This window comes from Ceratotherium simum, chromosome 35 (genome assembly GCF_057802395.1).
Source record: "Ceratotherium simum simum isolate JZ-2026a chromosome 35, ASM5780239v1, whole genome shotgun sequence".
Taxonomy (NCBI): domain Eukaryota; kingdom Metazoa; phylum Chordata; class Mammalia; order Perissodactyla; family Rhinocerotidae; genus Ceratotherium; species Ceratotherium simum.
The window spans coordinates 21,724,712-21,745,593 of NC_141934.1; the positions used below are offsets into that span (position 1 = coordinate 21,724,712).

General features: G+C 42.4%; 1 protein-coding gene across 1 annotated transcript in view; it reads right to left on the bottom strand.

The window, feature by feature from the left end:
- Positions 1–6,507: 6,507 nt before the first annotated feature.
- Positions 6,508–20,882, bottom strand: part of PTPN11 (protein tyrosine phosphatase non-receptor type 11) — a 92,200-nt gene continuing 77,825 nt past the window's right edge. Inside the window, exons 14-16 of the mRNA XM_004429964.3 lie at positions 13,377–13,489; positions 11,214–11,315; positions 6,508–10,519 (exon numbers count right to left, since the gene is read on the bottom strand). Of these exons, the coding sequence (XP_004430021.1) occupies positions 11,246–11,315; positions 13,377–13,489 (183 nt within the window). The 3' untranslated portion in view covers positions 6,508–10,519; positions 11,214–11,245. The remainder of the gene's footprint in view (positions 10,520–11,213; positions 11,316–13,376; positions 13,490–20,882) is intronic.

A 20,882-nucleotide genomic window follows, 5' to 3' on the forward strand; every position in this document is an offset into this window, starting at 1 on the left:
CCACCTGCCTCCCTTAACCCTGCTGACACCTCCCTGAACGGTCCCTTCTTTAAATTCTACTCACTTCAACCCTTGTGAGTGACTTCTTTTCTTCCTGGATCCTGACAGATACATCCAAACACCTCACAAGCAACTTACACACCTTCAAGACTGAACGCATCCTCTTTCCCCAAATCTGCTCTTCCTCTGGACCGCCGAGTCCTCGAACAGGCCAAGCTGATCCCTGCAGCAGGACATCTGCACAGGCGGATCCTCTCTCCTGAAATGCTCTCCCTCCAGACTTTCACGTGGCTGACCTCTCTATAAAGGCATCACTCACTCATTCACTCACCCCTTCATCCATTCCACAAACATTCATGGAGCGCCTACTCTTTGCCAGGCACCATTCTAGGCACTGGGGATACAGCAAAGAACAAGATAAAGTCCCTGTCCTCTTGGAGCTGACAGCCTAGTGAAGACAGACAATCAAGATAATTTCAGATAGCGATGTGTGCCGTGAAGAACACAAGACAGGGTGATGTAATGTAATTGAGAGGTGTCCATTCTGCTTAGGGTGGTCCAGAAGGGTATCTTTGGGAAGATGTCATTTGAGCTAAAACATGAATGACAAGAAGTCAGCCATGTGCAGACCTAGAGGCAGAGCATTTCAGGAAAGAGGATCAGTGTGTGCAAATGTCCCGCTGCAGGAACCAGCCTGGCACATTGGAGGCCTAGAAAGGGGCCAGTGTGGATGAAGGGTGGTGAGGGAGGAGGAAAAGAGGCCTGGAAAGGTGCTTGACGTATATTGTGAATGAATGACTGCATGGTGAGGTCAGACGCATGGACAGAGGCCAGTGTACCAGGCAGAGCTTCTCAACCAGGAGGGGTACTAACCTCCTCCAGGGGAGTTTGGTAATGCATGGGGTGCTCATGGCTATCATAGCGACTATGGGCACCGTTGACATTTACTGGGTAGGGGCCAGGGATGCAAACATCCTAAAATGTGCAGGAGAGTCCCACACAGTGAAGTTCTGTCCACTCCAAAAGCCCAGTAAGGCAAGTGGATTTTATTCTGAGTGTGATGGGAAGCCACTGGAGAGCAGAGGAGCGGTGGAATCTGACGTGCCTGTTTAACAGAGCCCTGCGTGGGGACAGAGGCGACAGTGAGCATGAGTGGAAATGGAGAGGCCACTCAAGATCCTACCACGTTCCAGGAACACTGTTTCTCTCTCTCCTTGACCTTCAGAAATAACTGTGGCTAGACGAGCATGACGGTAGTAGAGTCAGGGAGACGAAATAGACTGGGGATATATATTTTGGAAGGAGAGCGGACAGAATTGGCTGGTGGTTGGCCAAACAGTGGGTAGAACGTGAGGGAAAGGGGGGAGTCAAGACGGTCCCTATGTGTCTGGGTCGTGGTGATGCAGAGTGCCCCTCCAGATCTCACAGCTCACAGCTGCCCCCAGGGGATCAGGTTGAAGCTGCCTCCACCTGACACCATGTCTATCTGTCCATCCATGCATTTGTCCGTCTGCCCATGCTTAGCTTCTTCCCTGCCCCCTCCTGCTTCCCTCTCTCTCCTTCCCCTGAGGGCCTTCCTTCTGCAGATCACTTGCACAGGAGTCCCTGTCGCAGGCTCCACTTCTAGAGAACCTGACCTAACACAGACAGGGAAGGTCTCCCTGTAATTTTATAATTTAAACAGAACATTTTTATTAAAAAGATTTTTTTTTTTTTTTTTTTTTGGTTAGGAACAGGAAGGCTGGGGGGCTGGCGAGTGATACCCAAATGGTTTAAAGAAACAAGGTTTCTTTTGAAGATGATGAAAATGTCCTAAAGTGGACTCTGGGGATGGTTGTACACACCTGTGAAGATACTGAAAATCACTGAATGGTACACTTTAACTTAGTGAATTGCATGGAATGTGAATTATATCTCAATAAAGCTGTTTTAAAAAAATAGTTGCCAATCTTTTGTCCACAACAAAAAAGAAAAAAGGCCAACCTCCTTGGTCATGGCCACAGTTTGCCGTCCCAGTCTTATCTCCCATTCTTGCCTTCAGGTACCCTCTGCTCCAGCCAAGTTGAACTCCCCATCCTCTCAACCCCCAAACCATGTGCTTTTCTGCCCTGTGGCTTTGCCTGCCTGCCCACGTCTCCAGGAACGCTTCCCTGGGCCCCTACTCCTTTCCACTCCCCCACTCCAGCCAATGTGAAGTCCTCACTCAGGGCCCCCGTCTCTCCCAGGATTCCTCAGGGGTCAGTGTGGTAAAAAGGAGCAGGCACGGACTTTGGAGCCAGACAGACCCAGCTGGGCTCAAATCCTAGCTCCCCCACTTACTAGGCCAGTGGGACCTTAGTAAGTCAGTTAATGTCCTTGAACCTCAGTTTACTCACCTGTAAAATGGAGACAAGCCATTCGTCCTACAATGACTGAGCATCAGCTGCCCAGATACCATGCTAGGCGTTGGGTACGTGGCGGGGAGCAAAACAGACAGGGAGGGTACCTACCTTGCATGTTTAGAAATAATCTGTATAAACTCTGCAACAGTGTTTGACACGTAACTGTCATTTAGTAAATGAGGGGTATTGTCATCATTTCCTTCTACTCTCTTAATCAACTTTGTCCAGGCCTCATCCATAGCTGTTTCATTTTCCATCTTATTCAGCCTGTGTGTGTCTCCTTTCCCTAAATGGGCCACCAAGTCCTTTAAGAAGGGATTAAGACAGATATTTGCTTTGTACTCCCCACAGCAGCTATAGCCCAATGCCTGCTTTATCGTACTCATTAAAAAGCGGTTGAATGGACGCATGCATGCATGCATACTGTTTGGCACTTTTGAATCTGGAAGAAAATCTGAAGTAATTCTCAGCTCACTAGCCAGGATAATTAAGACCGGTCTCACGTGGCAGCTGGAATAGGGCTTCAGCATCCGGGGTGCGCTGAGAATGCGGTTCCCAGGCCGTTCTCCTCATCGCCACTGAGAATTACAATCCCAGCAAGGCCAAAACCTCACTCACAGACAGCTGCACCCACAGGCACCTGAAGAGGAGTACTGTGCAGAAATCGACCCTGGTGCCTCAGTAATTACAGTCATGTCAGTCAGAGAGAATTGAGTATCTTTATTCCTAAACTCAAAACAAGACAGTTCCGGAACTCAACAGAAAAAAATGTCAAGCGACATAAAGAGTTCACAGAAAGGCATATACAAAGCATTTGAAAAGATGCCCGGCCTCACTTTTAAGAGAAATGCAAATTAATTACATTGAACTATCGTTTCTCATCTATCAGGCCGACAGGGGTGCCAGGGGATAACATGATAATGTGATAAAGATGAGGGGACACGGGCTGGCAGGGATATGACTAGACTCAGCCTCACTGGGGACAATGCGGCATTACCTGTCCTAGTCACAAATGCAGCCCCTCGGAACCAGCACTTTTCGGGTGGAACATATGTTCAAAGTTGCCCATGGTCCTTGGGGTATAACGGGAAACACTGCTCATGGGAGAGAGAGTTTCCACTGTATGCTCTTTAGAAGCTGTTACATTTTGTTCTAAGTGAATGTATTACCTATTCAAAAACTACACAAAATTTTAAAATTCATTAGAGCTTTAAGCCTCAGAGGGAAAAACTTGAAAAACAGAGACAAATTGGTTAATGAGTACAGAGAGTTCCAGTTGCAATGGTGAAACAGTTCTGGACAGGGATGGTGCTGATGTCACACCATAATGTGCGTGTGCTTAACGCCACTGCCCTGTACACTGAAAAGTGGTTAAAATGGTCAATTTTGTGTTGTGTATATTTTACCACAATAAAAAAAATTTAAAACAAAACAAAGACAAGCACACAAGACTGAATCATGAGGCCACACTCAAATACTATCACTTGGTAGATCAGCACTCGGCTGAGCTGCCCAAACTCAGGGGCCTAGACCACCTGAATTCTCCAGGGTATTTATTCATCCTGAATGAATACAATTTATCTTTCTCAATAAAGGAAATTTATTAACTATAAAACTAAATTGCAATTTAACTTTACTGACTTTATAAATTTATATGAAAACACTTCCAATGCAGGGAAAAAAATCCTTTGCCCTACTGCAAGAACTTGATTTTTCCCTTAAAAAATGTGGTCTCGGCAATGATTACATTCAGGATGAAATTGTTCATTCCAAACCATGATGTACACTCTAAATTATACTAGGAAGTCCTAGCAACACTGGCCTACATTATCCAAAACAATGAATTCAGTCAGCATATTTCATCAAGAACTAAATGGTTAAAAATGCAATAGATAGAGAAGGGAAACACTAAAATATGTACTACATTTTGTTGCAAAATATGTCCAAAAGTGCTAGAAAGGCTATTGGTGTAGATCGTTGTAAAGAGAGTTGTTCTCCTTTGTTCAGAGATGAATGGAGACACAAGGGTTGAACAGAGAAACAGCTATTTGCCTTGCATATTCATTTCTAGAAAGAGATCCGGAGAAGAAACTGGCCTTGACTGAACCCACAAGAAAATGAAAGTTTCTCTCTCTCTCTACACACACACATTCTCCACTGGTCAAGAATAAGCTGAAGTGACGCCCACTGCTGAATTCTAACCCCCATATAATTCACTCCACTGTGTAACCATCAGTTTCAGTTAATACCCTGATTATCGTCTACTCCATTCAAATTCTAACTCTCTCTATGTACATCAGCCTCCCCCGCTCCACTGAGCTCCTTGAAGGCAGGAACGGTCTTATTCATCCATTCCCCAGGGCCTAGACCCTAGTGGCGACTTAATCTTCGCTGAATGGAAGAGAATTTGAACCCCAAACAAATGCTTTGCAGTCCAGCATAACTACGGTCTTACCAGGCAGAGACAACTCCAAGTCTAAGCAGCACAGGCAATTCCTGTCCATAAACTGCCCACAGGTTTTGCAGTATGGTACTGCTCTCTTATAGCTCATACTTTAGTAGCTATCTTTTATATCATGATGGTATTTGGGGATTTAAATCGTCTGACCTCAAGGGGCATATTTATCAGTGGCTATTGATATTGCACATCTCTAGTTCTGGCTCATTATCATTTTGCAAATTCAGTGTTTGGAAGCTTAGCTACTTCCCAGGGGGCAGAAACACCACCTGCAATAAAACCATTCACTTGAGGTTGCAGTTCCCTTTTCACTGCCCCTCAGAGTCAAAGCGAACGGGTGGTTGCGAATCATACATGTAATGGGATCCAATGATAAGTAGGCGCTTTCTTCGGAAGCTTCTCATTTACAAGACGACCAAGTTGAATAAACCCTTTGCGCTCTGCCCACAGTTGATTTGTTATGGGGATTCCTGCTTTGTCTTTAATCTATACGTTTTCTTATTTTTCTTAGGATCAGGAAGTATAGAACTAGAAGGTTCTTTCATGGCATGTCAAAGACAACATATTGTTGTCTTTGACAACATATCGCCACTGCCCTCAAACGTACAACCCAGGATCTCAGGAAGGATTATGGGGAATGAGGCGTCTCCGGCCAACAGTGCACACAGCACCTCTTCTGAAACCCCACAGGGTAAACCCACAGTAGTACCATGACATGAAAACCCACTAGGGGTCCTCCATCTGCAGAAAGTTGCGTTCCCCTGTGGCAGACACCCTTAGCCCCTCTGCATAACTCTCATTGTGTTTGGAAGTGGTTGTCTAATTTCTGTCTCTCCTACTTTGTCTTGGCACCCTGCCTCTCCAGTAGTGCTCACCCCAAGTATAATTAACTGCCTTCTGACTCGTACAAGGCCTAGCTCCCCCCTTAGAACGTCACTGCCATGAAGACGGCCACTAGGCCTGTTTCAGTTACCGCTTAGCCGTGGTGTCGAGAACAGGTGCAGTGCGCTGGCATTGCAGAGGCACTCCATAGTTTCTGAATGGACAGATGACTGGGCTAACCAATTAAACCAGCTGAATCTGATCAGAGGCATTATGTAACAGTTAAGACTGAGAGGAGGACAACAGTACTTCACAGTGTAAATAAGTAATAGTAATCACTCCTCAGATTTACAATAGAGAATAACTACATGTTTTGCTATTTATAAAATGATTGCTTTCTGCCAATGTTAATGCAGTGTTGTCAGAAGAGGCAAGGCCTTGTTTGTATGTGGCCTGAAGCTACTTGAAAGGGAGGAGCTGACATCCTGTAGCACATAATTTACTCCTCCCACAAACCTCCTCTATCATATCTGTACTTCATATCCCCACCCAGTTCTACTCACATTCAGCTCTGTATGTTTTCTAATCATTTCCTGTATATTTTACACAGATATACTTTTTATTCGTTACTTACTCGTAAGTTCCAGAATTCCCTTTCTGTCTTCCACAGCCATTCAGAGTAGGCACTCAACAAATGCGTGAGGAACTGATTCATCTCTTCTGGATTCCACACTCCCTTCTAGATGAGAGCTGCTCAATGTCAGCATTTTGCCAGTATAAGAAGTTGAGTGACCTATTATCCCAGTTTTACCTTGACATTTCTGATGAAGCAAATGACAAATACCATAATATAAGAAAACGGTTTTATTCCTAATTTTTAGTTCCCATACAGTTTACAAATACACTTTTATTCTGATAATACGGCTTTGCAACTAGCAAAGCAGTTGAACTAACACCCATAAATACAGGTGGGGAGACAATTAACATCCACTAATGTTTCTCTACATAAACTACCCTTTTAATGTCATTTTTTTAAAACAATTGCAAATAGACTACATAATATACGTGGGCAAAAAGGCAATTAAGTGAATCTCTTGAAACACTAAATGTATAATAAACAGTGTATATTATCAACATTTACATGATTCACATCAAAATGATGACATCCTAAAACGTATTCCTTTTAAAGGATAGATTTATCAATAAAATATTACATATCTTTTAATACTCTGGTACAATACTTCATATACTGCAGGAAAATTAAATGTAGGTCTAGTCATCAGCTTAATAAAGGATCCTTTTCCATTAGCTTTTATTAATAAAAGAATCACAATTAGGTCATAAATAAACAGGCAAATTATTAATTACATGATTTGAGGTTTAGGATGAAAACTTGTAAAAATTAGTTTGATATACAGCAAAGTTATACAACACACGAAAACCAACTGTTTACTATTTTTGCCTTGTGTGAACTGCCCATTGTGAAAAAGAACAAACTTTGTAATGATGGAAGAAGATACGACAAACTATATTTTGGAACTTATTTTTCAAGAGGAAGAGGGAAAAAGATTTCAACAAAATTAAGGGCGAGTACAAGTCCTAATAAAGGCATCTTGAAATCAGGGAGGCCATGTGCTTGCTATATAAAACTTTATTCCCCCTACAACATACAGAAAACAAAAACTGTACTGGGTTTGTACTTCTGTCTACAGCCTAAGTTTCCCTTATGGATTAATAAGCTACAACAAAACACTTCACAATTGCAGACTTTTCCACATTCCCCAGAACTAGAAATAACCCAGGACGTTATATTAGTTCTTAAAATCCCCAGTAAGATAACCCCTAAAAATAATCTTGATGATTTTCTTGGCTCTTCCAAAGCAATTGTGCTCTGTAAAGAATGCACAAACACTAAGAAAGTCGTACATGTATTTTCTCATCCTCATTTAGCCACATTTGAAAAGTCATTGATTTCAATGGGAGAGATGACCATAATTTTCAGGAGGGCCACACACTGGATATGAGGTGTCTTATTTTTTTAAAAAAAGCTATTAAGACTCTGAAATTTGGCTTTTTTATAAAACCCCAATACCACGTGCCAGACAAGTTCTTCACCCCAAATATAAAATCCTATGCTTATAATTTTAAAATACTCAGCCAGCTATGGGATATTGTGCAAATTTAATGTCTACCAGCAACCCAGAAGCAGACTGCATACATGTCTCTACCAGACCTATTTTCTAGGTAACCTGATTCAACTATTACTTACTGCTCTGGCCCTGGGCCCTTTGACTTCCTCAGAAACCACCTCTTTGGAACTTCCATTTCCACCATTTTTTAAACCGGCACCTCGAGCTCCCCACATCTTCACAGCCCCTCTGCCTGACTCCATCCCGTGTAGAGTAACCTCATCTGAGAACCTGCAATCGCCCTTTACCAAACACACCACAAACCTTAGCAACCTGGGGACTATTACAACCCTGTCTTGGCATAAGCTGACCTAACAAGATGGTTTGCAGACTTCTTGGAGGGAAATCTAAAGGAAACCAACATCCTGTAACAAACAAAGCCAGCCTAGATCAGGTGCTCCCGTTCCAGGTGCAGAAACAGCTGATCTTAAGCTACAGGCAGAGACAATGACGCAGCAGGTACACCTGTACAATCAGACCCTCGCGTGCTGGTGAAAGACTTTGCCCCCAACGTCCAGGGTCAAAACCATGAAATCAAGGCAAAACGGAGACCATACAACATGACGATGCAATAGAGAAGAACAGGATTCACGAGCCTTGTTGCAAATACTGAACTGGAATCTCTTTCTTTACAGGCTTGACAGGAAGACAGTAGTCTTTACATTCCTCTAATAAGGTAGTTACCTTCAGGCCACACCTGTGTTCAGAAGCAACTCTAAGTTCAATGGATATGGGGGGGTGGGGATCAGTGTACATTTGCCTATGAAATTACCTCAGGGTTTGAAAGGAGGTAAAGACCTCGGGAAGAAACTCCCACCAGGGCTGATCTCGTTCTTCCTTTCAGGAGCAAAAGCAAGAAGAATCCCAGTAAGGAGACCAGGACTTAATGGCAGAGCTGCCATAGCATTTTATTATCTTTACAAAGTCAACCAGTGATAGTTTAATTGAAACACACTCACTGCATGATGATCAACACGGGGCAAAGAGGGATGTCTCTGGAAAAGGCACTTCAGGTAGAAAGTTAGCAAATCTTACTGCTCGATTAAAACCAAAACGAGCTACTGCTAACCCCGTCTGCTGAGCGGCCTCATGAGGCCTGCTCCGTCTCCTACAGCCTGATTGGCAGCGTGTGAGGCCTGACCGAAACCAGGAGCACAAAGAAAGCATTACGTTCACCTCCCTCTGTGGGTGCCACGGTGATGGGGTGGTCCTGCTTGCAGATGCTCTGCCCCATAAACACATCCATCCTTACGAGACCAATTTTCCCATATGATGGTTCAGAAAACAGGCTCAGAGCCGGCAGAAGCGGTGCAGGAAGCCTCCTGAAGGTCCTGTTTCTCAGCCTGACTTCCAGCTTACACCAGCTATCAGAAGCAGCTTCTCAAGGTCACTAGCAGCTTCTACTTTTGCTAACTGTAGGTGTTTTCCCCGGCACTGGTTCTGACAGTCTGTCACACTGGGGGCCCCCATGAACCACACGTCCACTTCATGCCCTCATGTAGCGCCCTCTTCCTGAACCTGGGCTGGGCCTGTGACTTGCTTTAATCAACAGAGGGTAGTAGGAGCAATGCTGTGACAGTTCTGGGTTTAAATCTTAAGAAGGCCTGGCCACTATTGCTTTATACCCTTGGGAGCTCTGAGCTGCCATGTAAGTGGTCCAGCCACCCTGCTGGCGAGGCCATTGGAAAGATAACACGGAGAAGGAGAGACTGGAGGACTACGTGCAGACAGAGAGGCCCAGCCACCCCAGGGTCTCAGCCAGCCCGCCGACCCCATGAGTGACACCAGCAAGACGAGCAGAGGAGCAGCTCAGCTGAGCCCAGGCCAGACTGAAGAACAGTGAGGGAAAAAAGCTGTTGCTCTAAGCCACTAAGTTTTGGGGTGGTTTGTCAGTAAAAACTGATAACCAAAACACTCGTTATCCATAGATGCATTTTTTTCTAACTACAAGACAATTACTCAGATGAAAAGAAAATACGGCAAACGTTTTCCCACCACCTTCTCAGTCAACAGGCTCAACAGTAATTGGTCATCTGCTAATAAGACATGCTTTCTATCCTAAGTTCCCACGATATTTTCCCCATGGTTTTTAATGGCAATGCACAGGTAGACAGTCAACTTCTGACAGTCTGGGGCATTGGCTTAACTATTATTTAGCCAAAAAAAGAGGCTATCAAAATGCATTATCCACTACGGGATGGATGATGATAAATGAAATTGTCCTCATTTCTACAGGATGTTGTTACTGAATTTCCCCCAATCATTTTTCCTCTTACAAGTGCCCCATCATCCTCCACAAAGAGGAAAAAAATTAAATCTATTAAGGTTACAGAAAGAAAAAAAATGCCAATAATGGGAATTTGAATCACCACCATCTGCAAAATATAGAGCACAATGTAACTGCTTCCTCACTTTAAAATAAAATTCTATAAAATATAACATTGTCTACATTGTAGAGATGATTTCTTCTTATCTGAGGAAATGAGCAACTGGAAATCAGGTATTGTTGAGTTAGAATACAGTGGTCTTTAAATGCTTTGAAATTTTGCTTATCAAAAGGTAGTCAACAGCAACGCAAGCCTTCCAAATTCCAAATTCAAATTCATTCTTCACATAAACTTTCTTGCATCTGTTCTTGATCTTTTTAGGGAGAGGGTGAAAGTCCACATCTGGGGGAAAAATAAGTTAGAATTTTTTAGGAGCATACATCTAAAAGTTTGGCAAGGCAGTCAACCATTTTAAAATAGACTTAAAGCTTTTAAATATACTACCCATTGAAATGGGAAGTTCAACATGAAATGCTTAAACTATGAGTTTCTGATTTATCTTTTAAACACACATCACACACTTGGGTCACCTCTAAAAAGATGACTGACGGGGAGGAGACATACGAGGGAGGTGAATTCCCAGTAACAGAGCTGGAAGGAACGTGGAGTTGAGCAAGTCGGAGACTTGGGAAGTCCAGTGCCCTGTGTCACACAGCTAGTCAGAGGCCAACTGGGGCATCCTGACTCCAACCATCCAGTGCTGGGTCCCCATGCTTCCCAGATCCCTAAAGAGCATCTCCCAGCACAACTTGGTTAACCAACTCTAATAAAAATTGCAAGAACAGTGATATCAACCATGTCTCTATAGTAAGTGCTAACCTTGCCCCCACAGAATTAATTCTGCATTTGGTTTTAATGCTTAAACTCTACAACAAATCCAGCTTGGAAAAAGAAATACAAAGTCAGCAAAAAGGAGGCTGGTTTGTAAAACTCAATTACGGTACACTTTGCTAAAAGTCTCATGAATTATTTGCCTGCTTAAAAATGCCACAAATGTTATAAACAATGAACTGATACAGCACTTCTATTTAAATACCTATTTCTGTGCTGAAGTCTTGGTGGGTCTTCTCATCTGAAACTTTTCTGCTGCTGCATCAGCCCGACGTTTTCATAGACTCTAGCATTATCTTCTCTCATTCTGAAAAGAAGGCATGAACAAAATGCAGACCCTGCTGTTTAAGCTTCCATGATATTTATGAGGTACATGCTACATGCTCCGGGGACCAGATACGGTGCAGACATAGTTCCTGCCCCCCAGGAGCTGGCATTCTAGAAAGGGATATAAGACGTAAATGTAATAGAATTGTGAAGTTACAAGTGAAATGGGGCCTCAAGTCCCTGTGCTCTGGGGTGTGGGGGAAAGCGGGCTGTTTTCCAGGCAGGCAGAGCAAGGGAGACCTGTATGATGAGGGATTTGAGTTAGACCTTGAAGAAGGTGGGACATGGGCATGTAGAAAGGAACAGTATTCATTTCGAGCAGAGGGGTCTGAATAGGCAAAAGCTCAAGAAGGGTGAGTGTAGGAGCAGTCAGGCAGGAACCGTAGGTGCATTTAGCCTGAACTAGCTACATGAAGGGGAACAGTAAGCATGAAGCTGAAGGGTGGTTTAGGGCCCCGGGGCGGAGGGCCAATGCGTCAGAGGCCAGACTCCGTTCTGCTGATCAGGGAGTGGAGATCAGAGCAGTTCGGGGGGACGAGGAGCCCAGGAGCTGTGGGCACCAGCCTGAGGGGCAAGCTGAAACAAGCAGACGGGCTCGGGGTCCGGGTATCCTAGGTCTGCACCCTACAAGCGGGACGACGGGAATGGAGAGGCCAAGAACCTGTCCATCACAGGCAGGCCACTGGTAATAAGGCAGTCGTCAGAGCTGATTCTGCTGTGCCAACACGTGGGGAAAGCTTTCTGGCAAGGACTCAGAGGCCTGACATGCTAGTTCCACTGCAAATTACTGCAGACAGCAATTTAAAATATCAACTTTCCCTAGCAGTCCACTGGGAAAGAAAAAAGCAGGCAGAAGGAACAGGTAGTTTGGTGGGGAGAATACTTACACTATATAATTTCACTTCAATGTTAAATAGAAAGCAAATGTAAATACAAACCTCACATATGCTATCTAAAACATTTATAGAGAGGATTACAGTCAGCAGGGGTCTAAAAATCATCAGAAGCAAACAGAGATAAGACTCTTACGGGAAAATAAAAAGTAAATGTTATACCAGAGACTGACTTTAGAATATATAGAAAAATAATAACTTACAACTGCTATTCACATAATCAATTTATCAAATGTTTTCCTATCACATTTTAGTTTAAACAAGAAGTTGGCAAAGTTTTTCTATAAAGGACCAGAGGGTAAATAATTTAGTCTCTGCAGGCCATACGCAATCTCTGTTGCATATATTACTCTTTGTGGGTTTGTTTAATGACCCATTGAAAACCATTTATGAGCTGTACAAAAACAGGCCGTGGCCAGGATTTGGCCTGGGGACTGTAGTTTGCTGACTCCTGGTTTAAACACCTGAAGTAGATTTCTGTTGACTGTGGAAAATTATCAGATCATGATTATGTTGACACACTAATGGTCAATTTATTTATTTATGTATTTATTTATTTTTGCTGAGGAAGATTCACCCTGAGCTAACATCTGTTGCCAATCCTCCTCTTTTTTTTTTTTTTTGCTTGAGGAAGATTAGCCCTGAGCTAACATCTATGCCAGTCTTCCACTATTTTGTACGTGGGTTGCCGCCACAGCACGGCTCACGAATGGTGTAGGTCCACGCCTGTGATCCGAACCCATGAACCCAGGCCACTGAAGCGGAGTGTGCCGAACTTAACCACTACACCACGGGGCTAGCCCCTCAATTTATTTACTTTTACTTAGCAAAAAGTCTTAACACATCAAAAAAAAAGGATGTTACCTACCTCTGCAACAATCCCCATCCCATCAAAAGAACAATTAGATTCTTCTTAGAGAACACCACCTGACGTACTTATAATCCCATATAATCCCAGCTGGTGGAGCAATCAGCCTTCAGTTTAGGTAAATTAAAATTGAGTTTAGATAGCCACTGATACACTCACTAACCGGTTGGGCAACAATAATGTGCACCAGTGAAAGGTGTGCACTGCAAAGACTTGTTGTTTTTCAGCTTTTCTACAGGATAATATTCGGGTAAAAAGAATTTCCTTCATTACTACTTACTCTGCACAGGATGGCGTTGGGGTACAAGGCGGGAGAGGACTCTGATCTCCACTTGTCTGGTCCGTTAGGGAATACTTAATATTTGTATATTCGTGCCCTTTCCTCTTGCTTTTCTGAAAGGTGAAGATTGCATATATAATGAACTGTGACTTTTTTAAAGGAATAAAGAAGCAAAAAAACCATTTCACCAAAAAGGAAAGAGAGGGAGAGAGAGAGAGAGACAGACAGAGTGGACCTGAATACTGATATGCTGACCAAATGTTAGTGAATTCATCTCCTCAACGTAAATACCCCATATGGATGAAACGTACTTTTGAAGCAGACAATTCAAAAGCACAGAGAGTCATGCATTAACAATTTAATGTATTAAACCAAATGTACCCATTTCTGAGGTAAGAGAGAATTCATACTTTCATTATCACATTAGCATCTAATCATCTCATAGTTCACTTGCAACACATTTAATGATTTTCAGGTAAACAGCTGGGAAAAGAGTTCCAGAAATAAATTCACTCCAAGCAAAAATGGCACACAGGTACAAAAGACGGCAGCACTTTTATCAGAAACAATAATACACTTTATCATATCTTCCCTAACCCCCCCCCACCCCAGAAAAGACCCTAGCACCTTTAAAACTTTATTTTTGGCTCTAATGATACTCCGAAAAAAAGTGGCAAAGACAACCAGTAGAATGTAATCACATCTCAGACGCAGAGTGCTCTAACTCCATTTGGTAGGGCTCCCGGTTACATGATTTATCACCTTTTACTCCTAATTTCACCTAAATTCACAACCAATTCCGAAAATCTAATCCATCAGGTTATCATCATTATATAACGTTGCCTTCGTTATAGGATTGTTCAAGAAACAGCAAATATTAGAAAGGGCATCCCCCTGACGTACACGTGGGGAACTGTCACTCGCTGCTGGTGAGGGTAAATGGGTGCCATCGCTTCAATGCACAGTCAGGACTGGCAGTACTAACTAGTTAGTATCTAGCAGTAATGAAAAAGCATATATCCTACAACCTTGCACATTTACTTCTTGAGAAACTCACACACATAAGCCTAAAAGAACTGTACAAGGACGTCCAGTGACATGCTATCCTTAATAATGTCCGCCAAGAACAAATGAATGCGATGTATTCATATCATGAAATAATAGGCAACAGGGAAGAGAAACGTCAAAAAGTGTGTGTGCGTGTGTGTGTGTGTGTATCAAAACAGATTTCATAAACAATGTTAAGTGGAAAAACACAAATTACAGAACAATAAAATAGTATGATACCATCTGGCTAAACATTCTAAACATATAAACAATGTTATATATTGTGTACAGAAATCTGTATTTGTATTTTAAACTATAAAAAGAGACTGCAAGGCTAATGACTGCCTTGGGGTCCCAAGGGTGGAGATGAGGGGTGCAACTGGGGGTGAGGATCAAAGGGAATCTCAGCTGTACCTGTTACACTTGATTACTTTTATAAGAGAAAAAAGACTTGAAAGAAATGTGACAAAATGAAATGGTCAATTATAGGTGTGGTACCGTATCTTTTAAATTTTTTCAAAATAAAACGTAAAGCATAAAAGAATTTTTTTTTTTTTTTTTTTTTTTGGTGAGGAAGATCAGCCCCGAGCTAACATCCATGCCAATCCTCCTCTTTTTGCTGAGGAAGACTGGCCCTGGGCTAACATCCATGCCCATCTTCCTCCACTTTATATGGGACGCCACCACAGCATGGCCTGACAGGCGGTGCATCAGTGTGCGCCCAGGATCCGAACCCAGGCCGCCAGCAGTGGAGTGCGCGTACTTAATCGCTATGCCACAGGGCCGGCCCCAAGCATAAAAGAAATTTAAATCCACCAGTGAGGTTTCTTTTTTCTTTCCTTATTCAAAACTCACCAAAAACAACAGCTAATAAAAAGTGGAAAATCTTATTACACCTAAAACAAGGGGATGCTACAAATCCCGTCTACAAACCATAAAGCAGCTGTAATCCTGTGAGAGCTGGACCGAAACAAAGCAGCAGCTAGGAACTGACACATGTCTGCTCAGACACAGCGGGACAAAGAAACCCCTGAAGGTCGCTGTCACAGAAGTGAAAGGCCTGGGGGTGTGGGGGAGCTGCGCAGGCCAACAGAAGCCGGGCAAGCCTGGAGACAGCAGTTCAGCACGGCAGAGAGGCCACCTTCTGAAGGGCCCTTTCTGCTGTCCACCAGCACCCTCTTAGCTCTGGCAGACTGGAGGGGAAACAGGGGTAAGAGGGAGCACTATTAACACTGACTACAAAGGCTTTGCAGGGAGTCACAACGGCCCCTTGAACACCAACACATGGATGTGCTCCCAGGGCACAGGTGACAGGGCATCTGAGACAACAGGCCCCAATCAAAGCTGTGGACGTCCTCGGCCGCCCTGCCTCCCCTCACTATGGACCCATTCAGTAATGGAAGGGTCAGCACAGGACCTCTATACAGATGGGGGTTGGGGGAAAGGCACCAAAAGGAGAAAGAGAACAATAAGCAAAAGGCAGGGGGAAAAAACACATCACAAAAGAAACTAAACAAAGAAAGAGGAAGAGAGAAAGACAAATATTTCCGCATCAATATCACAGACATGAGTTTTCTCAAGAAAGAGCTCAAGTGAGAGATTATGAGACGAGAGAGAAGATGAAAAACAAGCTAGCAAAGCATCAGAAAGAAACAGAAGAAAAAACAAGAAATACTACAAATTCAAATCAATTAAAGGCAGCAAAAAATAAAATAGGTGAAAACCTAGAAAGGAACACTGTAGACAGGTTAGAGGAAAACATACTAACAAAAATCCATTAATAAAATACATAAATGGAGAAAGCAAATAAGAGATTTGATACACATAGTGGAATTCCTGAAGATGGGAACAAACACAACAGAAACAATATTCTAAGACATGACGCAAGAAAATGTTTCTGAAATTTAAAACAAAAAAAGTCCGAATCTGCATTCTAAAAGGGTACATAACATAGGAAAAAGCTCACAATCAATCTCCCAGATATTAACAATAAAAAAAGAATCTGCCTGGATTGGATCTCCAGGCAGAAAAAGTCAGTCACATATAAGGGGGGATAAGCAAACTGACTTGAGACCTCAACACAGACACATTATTCTGAAGAATCCTGTGGGGAAAAAAGATGACCCAATAATCTTATACCCTGCTAAGTTATCCTTTAGATACAAAGTCAATGTTCAGACATTTTCAAGCATGCAGAAACTTGGAATACAATATCTTTTTTTTAAACCACTAGATAATGAAATCTAGCCAACAGAGATAAATCAAAATAAAGAATTCAGAGAAATCGAAACCATGATAAAAGGACTAGGGTATTGATTTAAACACAGCGCTAACACTAAACTACTGCGGCAATTATAGATATAAATGCCATAAATCATGTCACAAATCAGGAGGCAAAAGAAAAATGTGCTAATTCTCTTTCACAGATGAAGTTAAATATCAATTATTACAATAATAAAAACAGTTAACATTTCTAAGCACTTAACTTTGTGCCAGGCACTATTTGACTCTATTATCTCATTTTAATCCTCATAACAACCTTTTGAAATAGATATTATTATTAACCCTATTTTACAGATGAGGAAGTGTGCAATTTCTGCATCACATCCTTAACACAGGGGTTGGCAAACTAATGACCTGTGTGACAAACCCTGCCCACAGCCTTTTTATAACGCTTGTGAGATAAGAACAGTTATCTATCTTACAAGTTGAACAGTTTTTAAAGGGTTGTTAAAAACAGAAAGAAAAAAAAAGAATATGCAACAGAGACTTTATGTGGCCTGCAAAGCCTAAAAGATTCACTGCCTGACCCTTTACAGAAAAAGTTTGACTCCTACATTAACAGGCAGCTGCCTGCCCTCTACTTCCCCATGCTATCTGCAACCATGTGCAAAAGGAAACATCCTACAGGACGGGAGAACAACAAGAAAGAATGCACCTGGGTCCCTGGATGACCCCATGGAGCACAGCTGCCCTACACCCCCTCGTCCCCAAATCGCCTGCCAACTCCGACTTTCTGTAGAAGGGAAATAAGCTTCTATACCTTGTTTAAGCCACTATTATTTAGCCTCTGTTAAGGCAGCCATATCAACTTATTAACTGATGAGGCAGTTGTTACAGAACTTATAGTCTAGGGAAGAAGTTGCAAATATAAATCCAAGGAGAAATGTTTTGTTTAGTCTCTACAGAATTTTAATTTTTTGAACAACCACTTTTAAAAACCTAAAGGCTTTATGAATAATTACCTCTGAATAGCAGCCGTAGATTTTTAGCACTGAAACACTGACATATAAAAAATAATTTTTAAAAAGATACAATATAACTTAAAGTGAAATATTAATGGAAGAATTGGCAGAGAACATTACTTATTTTAAAACATTCTAAAGTTTTAAAAATCTTAACTCATTTTTTAAAATAAAAATCACAGGGCCGGCCTCGTGGCTTAGCGGTTAAGTACGCACGCTCCGCTGCTGGTGGCCCGGGTTCAATCCTGGGCGCGCACCGACGCACCACTTCTCTGGCCATGCTGAGGCCGTGTCCCACATACAGCAACTAGAAGGATGTGCAGCTATGACCTACAGCTATCTGCTGGGGCTTTGGGGGAAAAAATAAATAAATAAAATTAAAAAAATAAATAAAATAAAATAAAACTCACAAATATAAAATAAAAACTGAAGATAAACTTGCTTTCTACTCAACACTTTTTTTAAAAATTGTGGTAGAACAACACATAACATGAACTATAGCCTCGCAACAAAATGTTAAGTGTACAGTACAATACTGTTAACTATATGCTATTGTTGAACAGCAGATCTCTAGAACTTTTTCATCTTGCATGACTGAAACTCTATACCCATTGAACAGCAACTCCCCATTTCTCCCTCCCTACAAAAGACTTTCTTGAAAAGCAAAATCAGTATTTCTACATAAAGTGATTACAAAAGAATTTTCTAATGAAGGATAATTAATACAAATGGGACATGAATTATTTCAATGAATCAAAGTAGCTCAAGGAAAAGCATAAAAATTCTGGAGCTTTTTAGCTTATTTAGGAAGAACAAGAAATAAAACTGATTCACAAATCAGACAGGTTTGTTTCTTATTATGGTGACAGCCCAGGCTGTCTTATAGATCAAAAAAGTTCTCAAGGGATATGGGTCATTTTGCTTTGTTTTGTTGTTGGTGGGTGGAGCAAAATTTGTTCCAGAGACCTAAAAAATGATCTGAAATTGATCTATCCTCCACCCAACTTCAATGACATAACATAGTTACTAAGTCTTTTGCAATGTTTATAATAAATCTTATGGCCTTGCCAACTGACACACAGCCAAGGTTGAGAGGAAGGACCAACCATGAAGCTCTAAAGTCATCTGGTATTAAATATCTTTCCATGTGAAGTAACTCCAGTTACATTCTTAAACCTTAAATTACAAAAAAGCCCAACATCCAACAGCAGGAGAGAGGATAAAATGAAAACTCTCTTGTCTAGGTTATGGAGCACAAGATTACTGGTCCAGTGTGCTCTGGGTTCAAATGTCAGGATTACAAGCACCTTGACTCCTTGCACATCTAATCAAGAAATCTTACGGGTGCTGCCTTCTCTCTGTGCTCACTGTGGGCCCCGCCCACCCTGCCCGAACCATCAGCAGTTCTCACCTACACTGGTCCCCCTGCAGCTGCTCATGCCTAGAGCCCACCACTTCTTCCCCATCAAGCCAGGGCCCTCTTTTTAAAACGAGGATCTTTTTATGTTACTCTCCTGCTTCAAAATCCTCAGTGACTTCCCGTTTCCTTTAGTGTGGCCTGCAAGCCCTGCCCCCTCAAAATCTGGTGTCTGATCACTTTTGCAGTCCCACCCATCACACCCCATGCTCCCCCTCTCCAACTCCCTCTACTCCAACTATACTGATTTATTTTCACTTCAGGAACATGACTACTCATATTCCCAGGGTCCGGCACAGTTCCTGGCACATAGTACAACCCACGTGAATTAACGCAGGAATGAATAAACAAATGAAAAAATGTGAAAAAGCCTTTTTATTGGACCAGGGAGAGTAGGAAAGATATGTGAAGAATCACAAATCTAGGGAAACAAATAAAATAGGACAAATGGGGGCTTGGCCTCACATTAATTCAAACTTTCCATCTGGTGAAACTTTAGTTCCATGAGGCAACAGCCATGTCTATCTTGTTCTGTTACCTCTTCAGCATCTAATCAGTGTCTGGAACACAAAGGCACCTAGATATTTCTTAAAGGAATAGTAGCAAACAAAATGTGCAATAAAATGAATGGTAAGTGCCAGAGCAGGCCAGTTTAAGTCTTGCTGGCAACAACTTAAATTCAGCCTGCAGAAACACAGCCTATTATGTTTCTATCATGGCTCAGTTGTGATTACAGAATTCTTAAAGGTAACTTCTGTCCTATAGTATGATTCACTCAGAGAGAATACTGTCCAAGTCTCTACACTGCAGCTTAAAGGACACTTCTTAGGGGATGTGGAATTATTTCCTTCAACGAAGAGTTGCCTACTTGGTAAATTCGATTCTAACAGGGGTACTGGTTAGCAATTCTGAAACTACTTTACATGTATATGAGGGCTGAACAAATGAGTAACTAAATTATAGACCATGGGAGCCAGGTTTCTCCCAGTTATAAAAGTTGCAGACAAGAACAGGTAAGGTAAGAATGAACCCTGCGGTCCTGAACAAAACTCAGACATCGGTCCCAACTCAGGTTTAGCTTAATCTATATACAAACAGACAGATATGGAAACAATTACAGGTGTATGTGTACACATGGATTAGTATACAGATGTACGTCTCCTAGCTCTGTCTGCTGAGAGCACCTAGAAGCAGTGATACCCAGCAGCAATGAGCATACCCAACACCCAGAACTTGGTTTCTAAATACCAGTCTTTAATAAACAGAACCAGGGCGCCATAGAAAAATGGCTGATTCTAGGGCTAGGACAGGGAAAATCTAAGATGAGCCTGGAGCACCTTGTCGTGCCAGAAAGTAAGGAAGTGCACAAAAATGAAAGGATAGGGACAAGTCAAAGGGACACAGAAGCCAACCAGAAAAAGCTCCCAATGGCCAAGGCTGCAACAATCTGAGCAACAACACAGACAGCACAGTACTGGATTATAACCCAAAGTGTAAAATAAACACACGAGTCCACACTGATATAAAGAAATAATTGGGGCCCGTCCCGTGGCTTAGCGGTTAAGTGCGCGTGCTCCACTGTGGCGGCCTGGGGTTCGCCAGTTCGGATCCCAGGTGCGCACCGATGCACCACTTGGCAAGCCGTGCTGTGGTGGCGTCCCATATAAAGTGGAGGAAGATGGGCAGGGATGTTAGCCCAGGGCCAGTCTTCCTCAGCAAAAAAAAAAAAAAAGAGGAGGATTGGCAGATGTTAGCACAGGGCTGATCTCCTCACAAAAAAACAAAAACAGAAAAAGA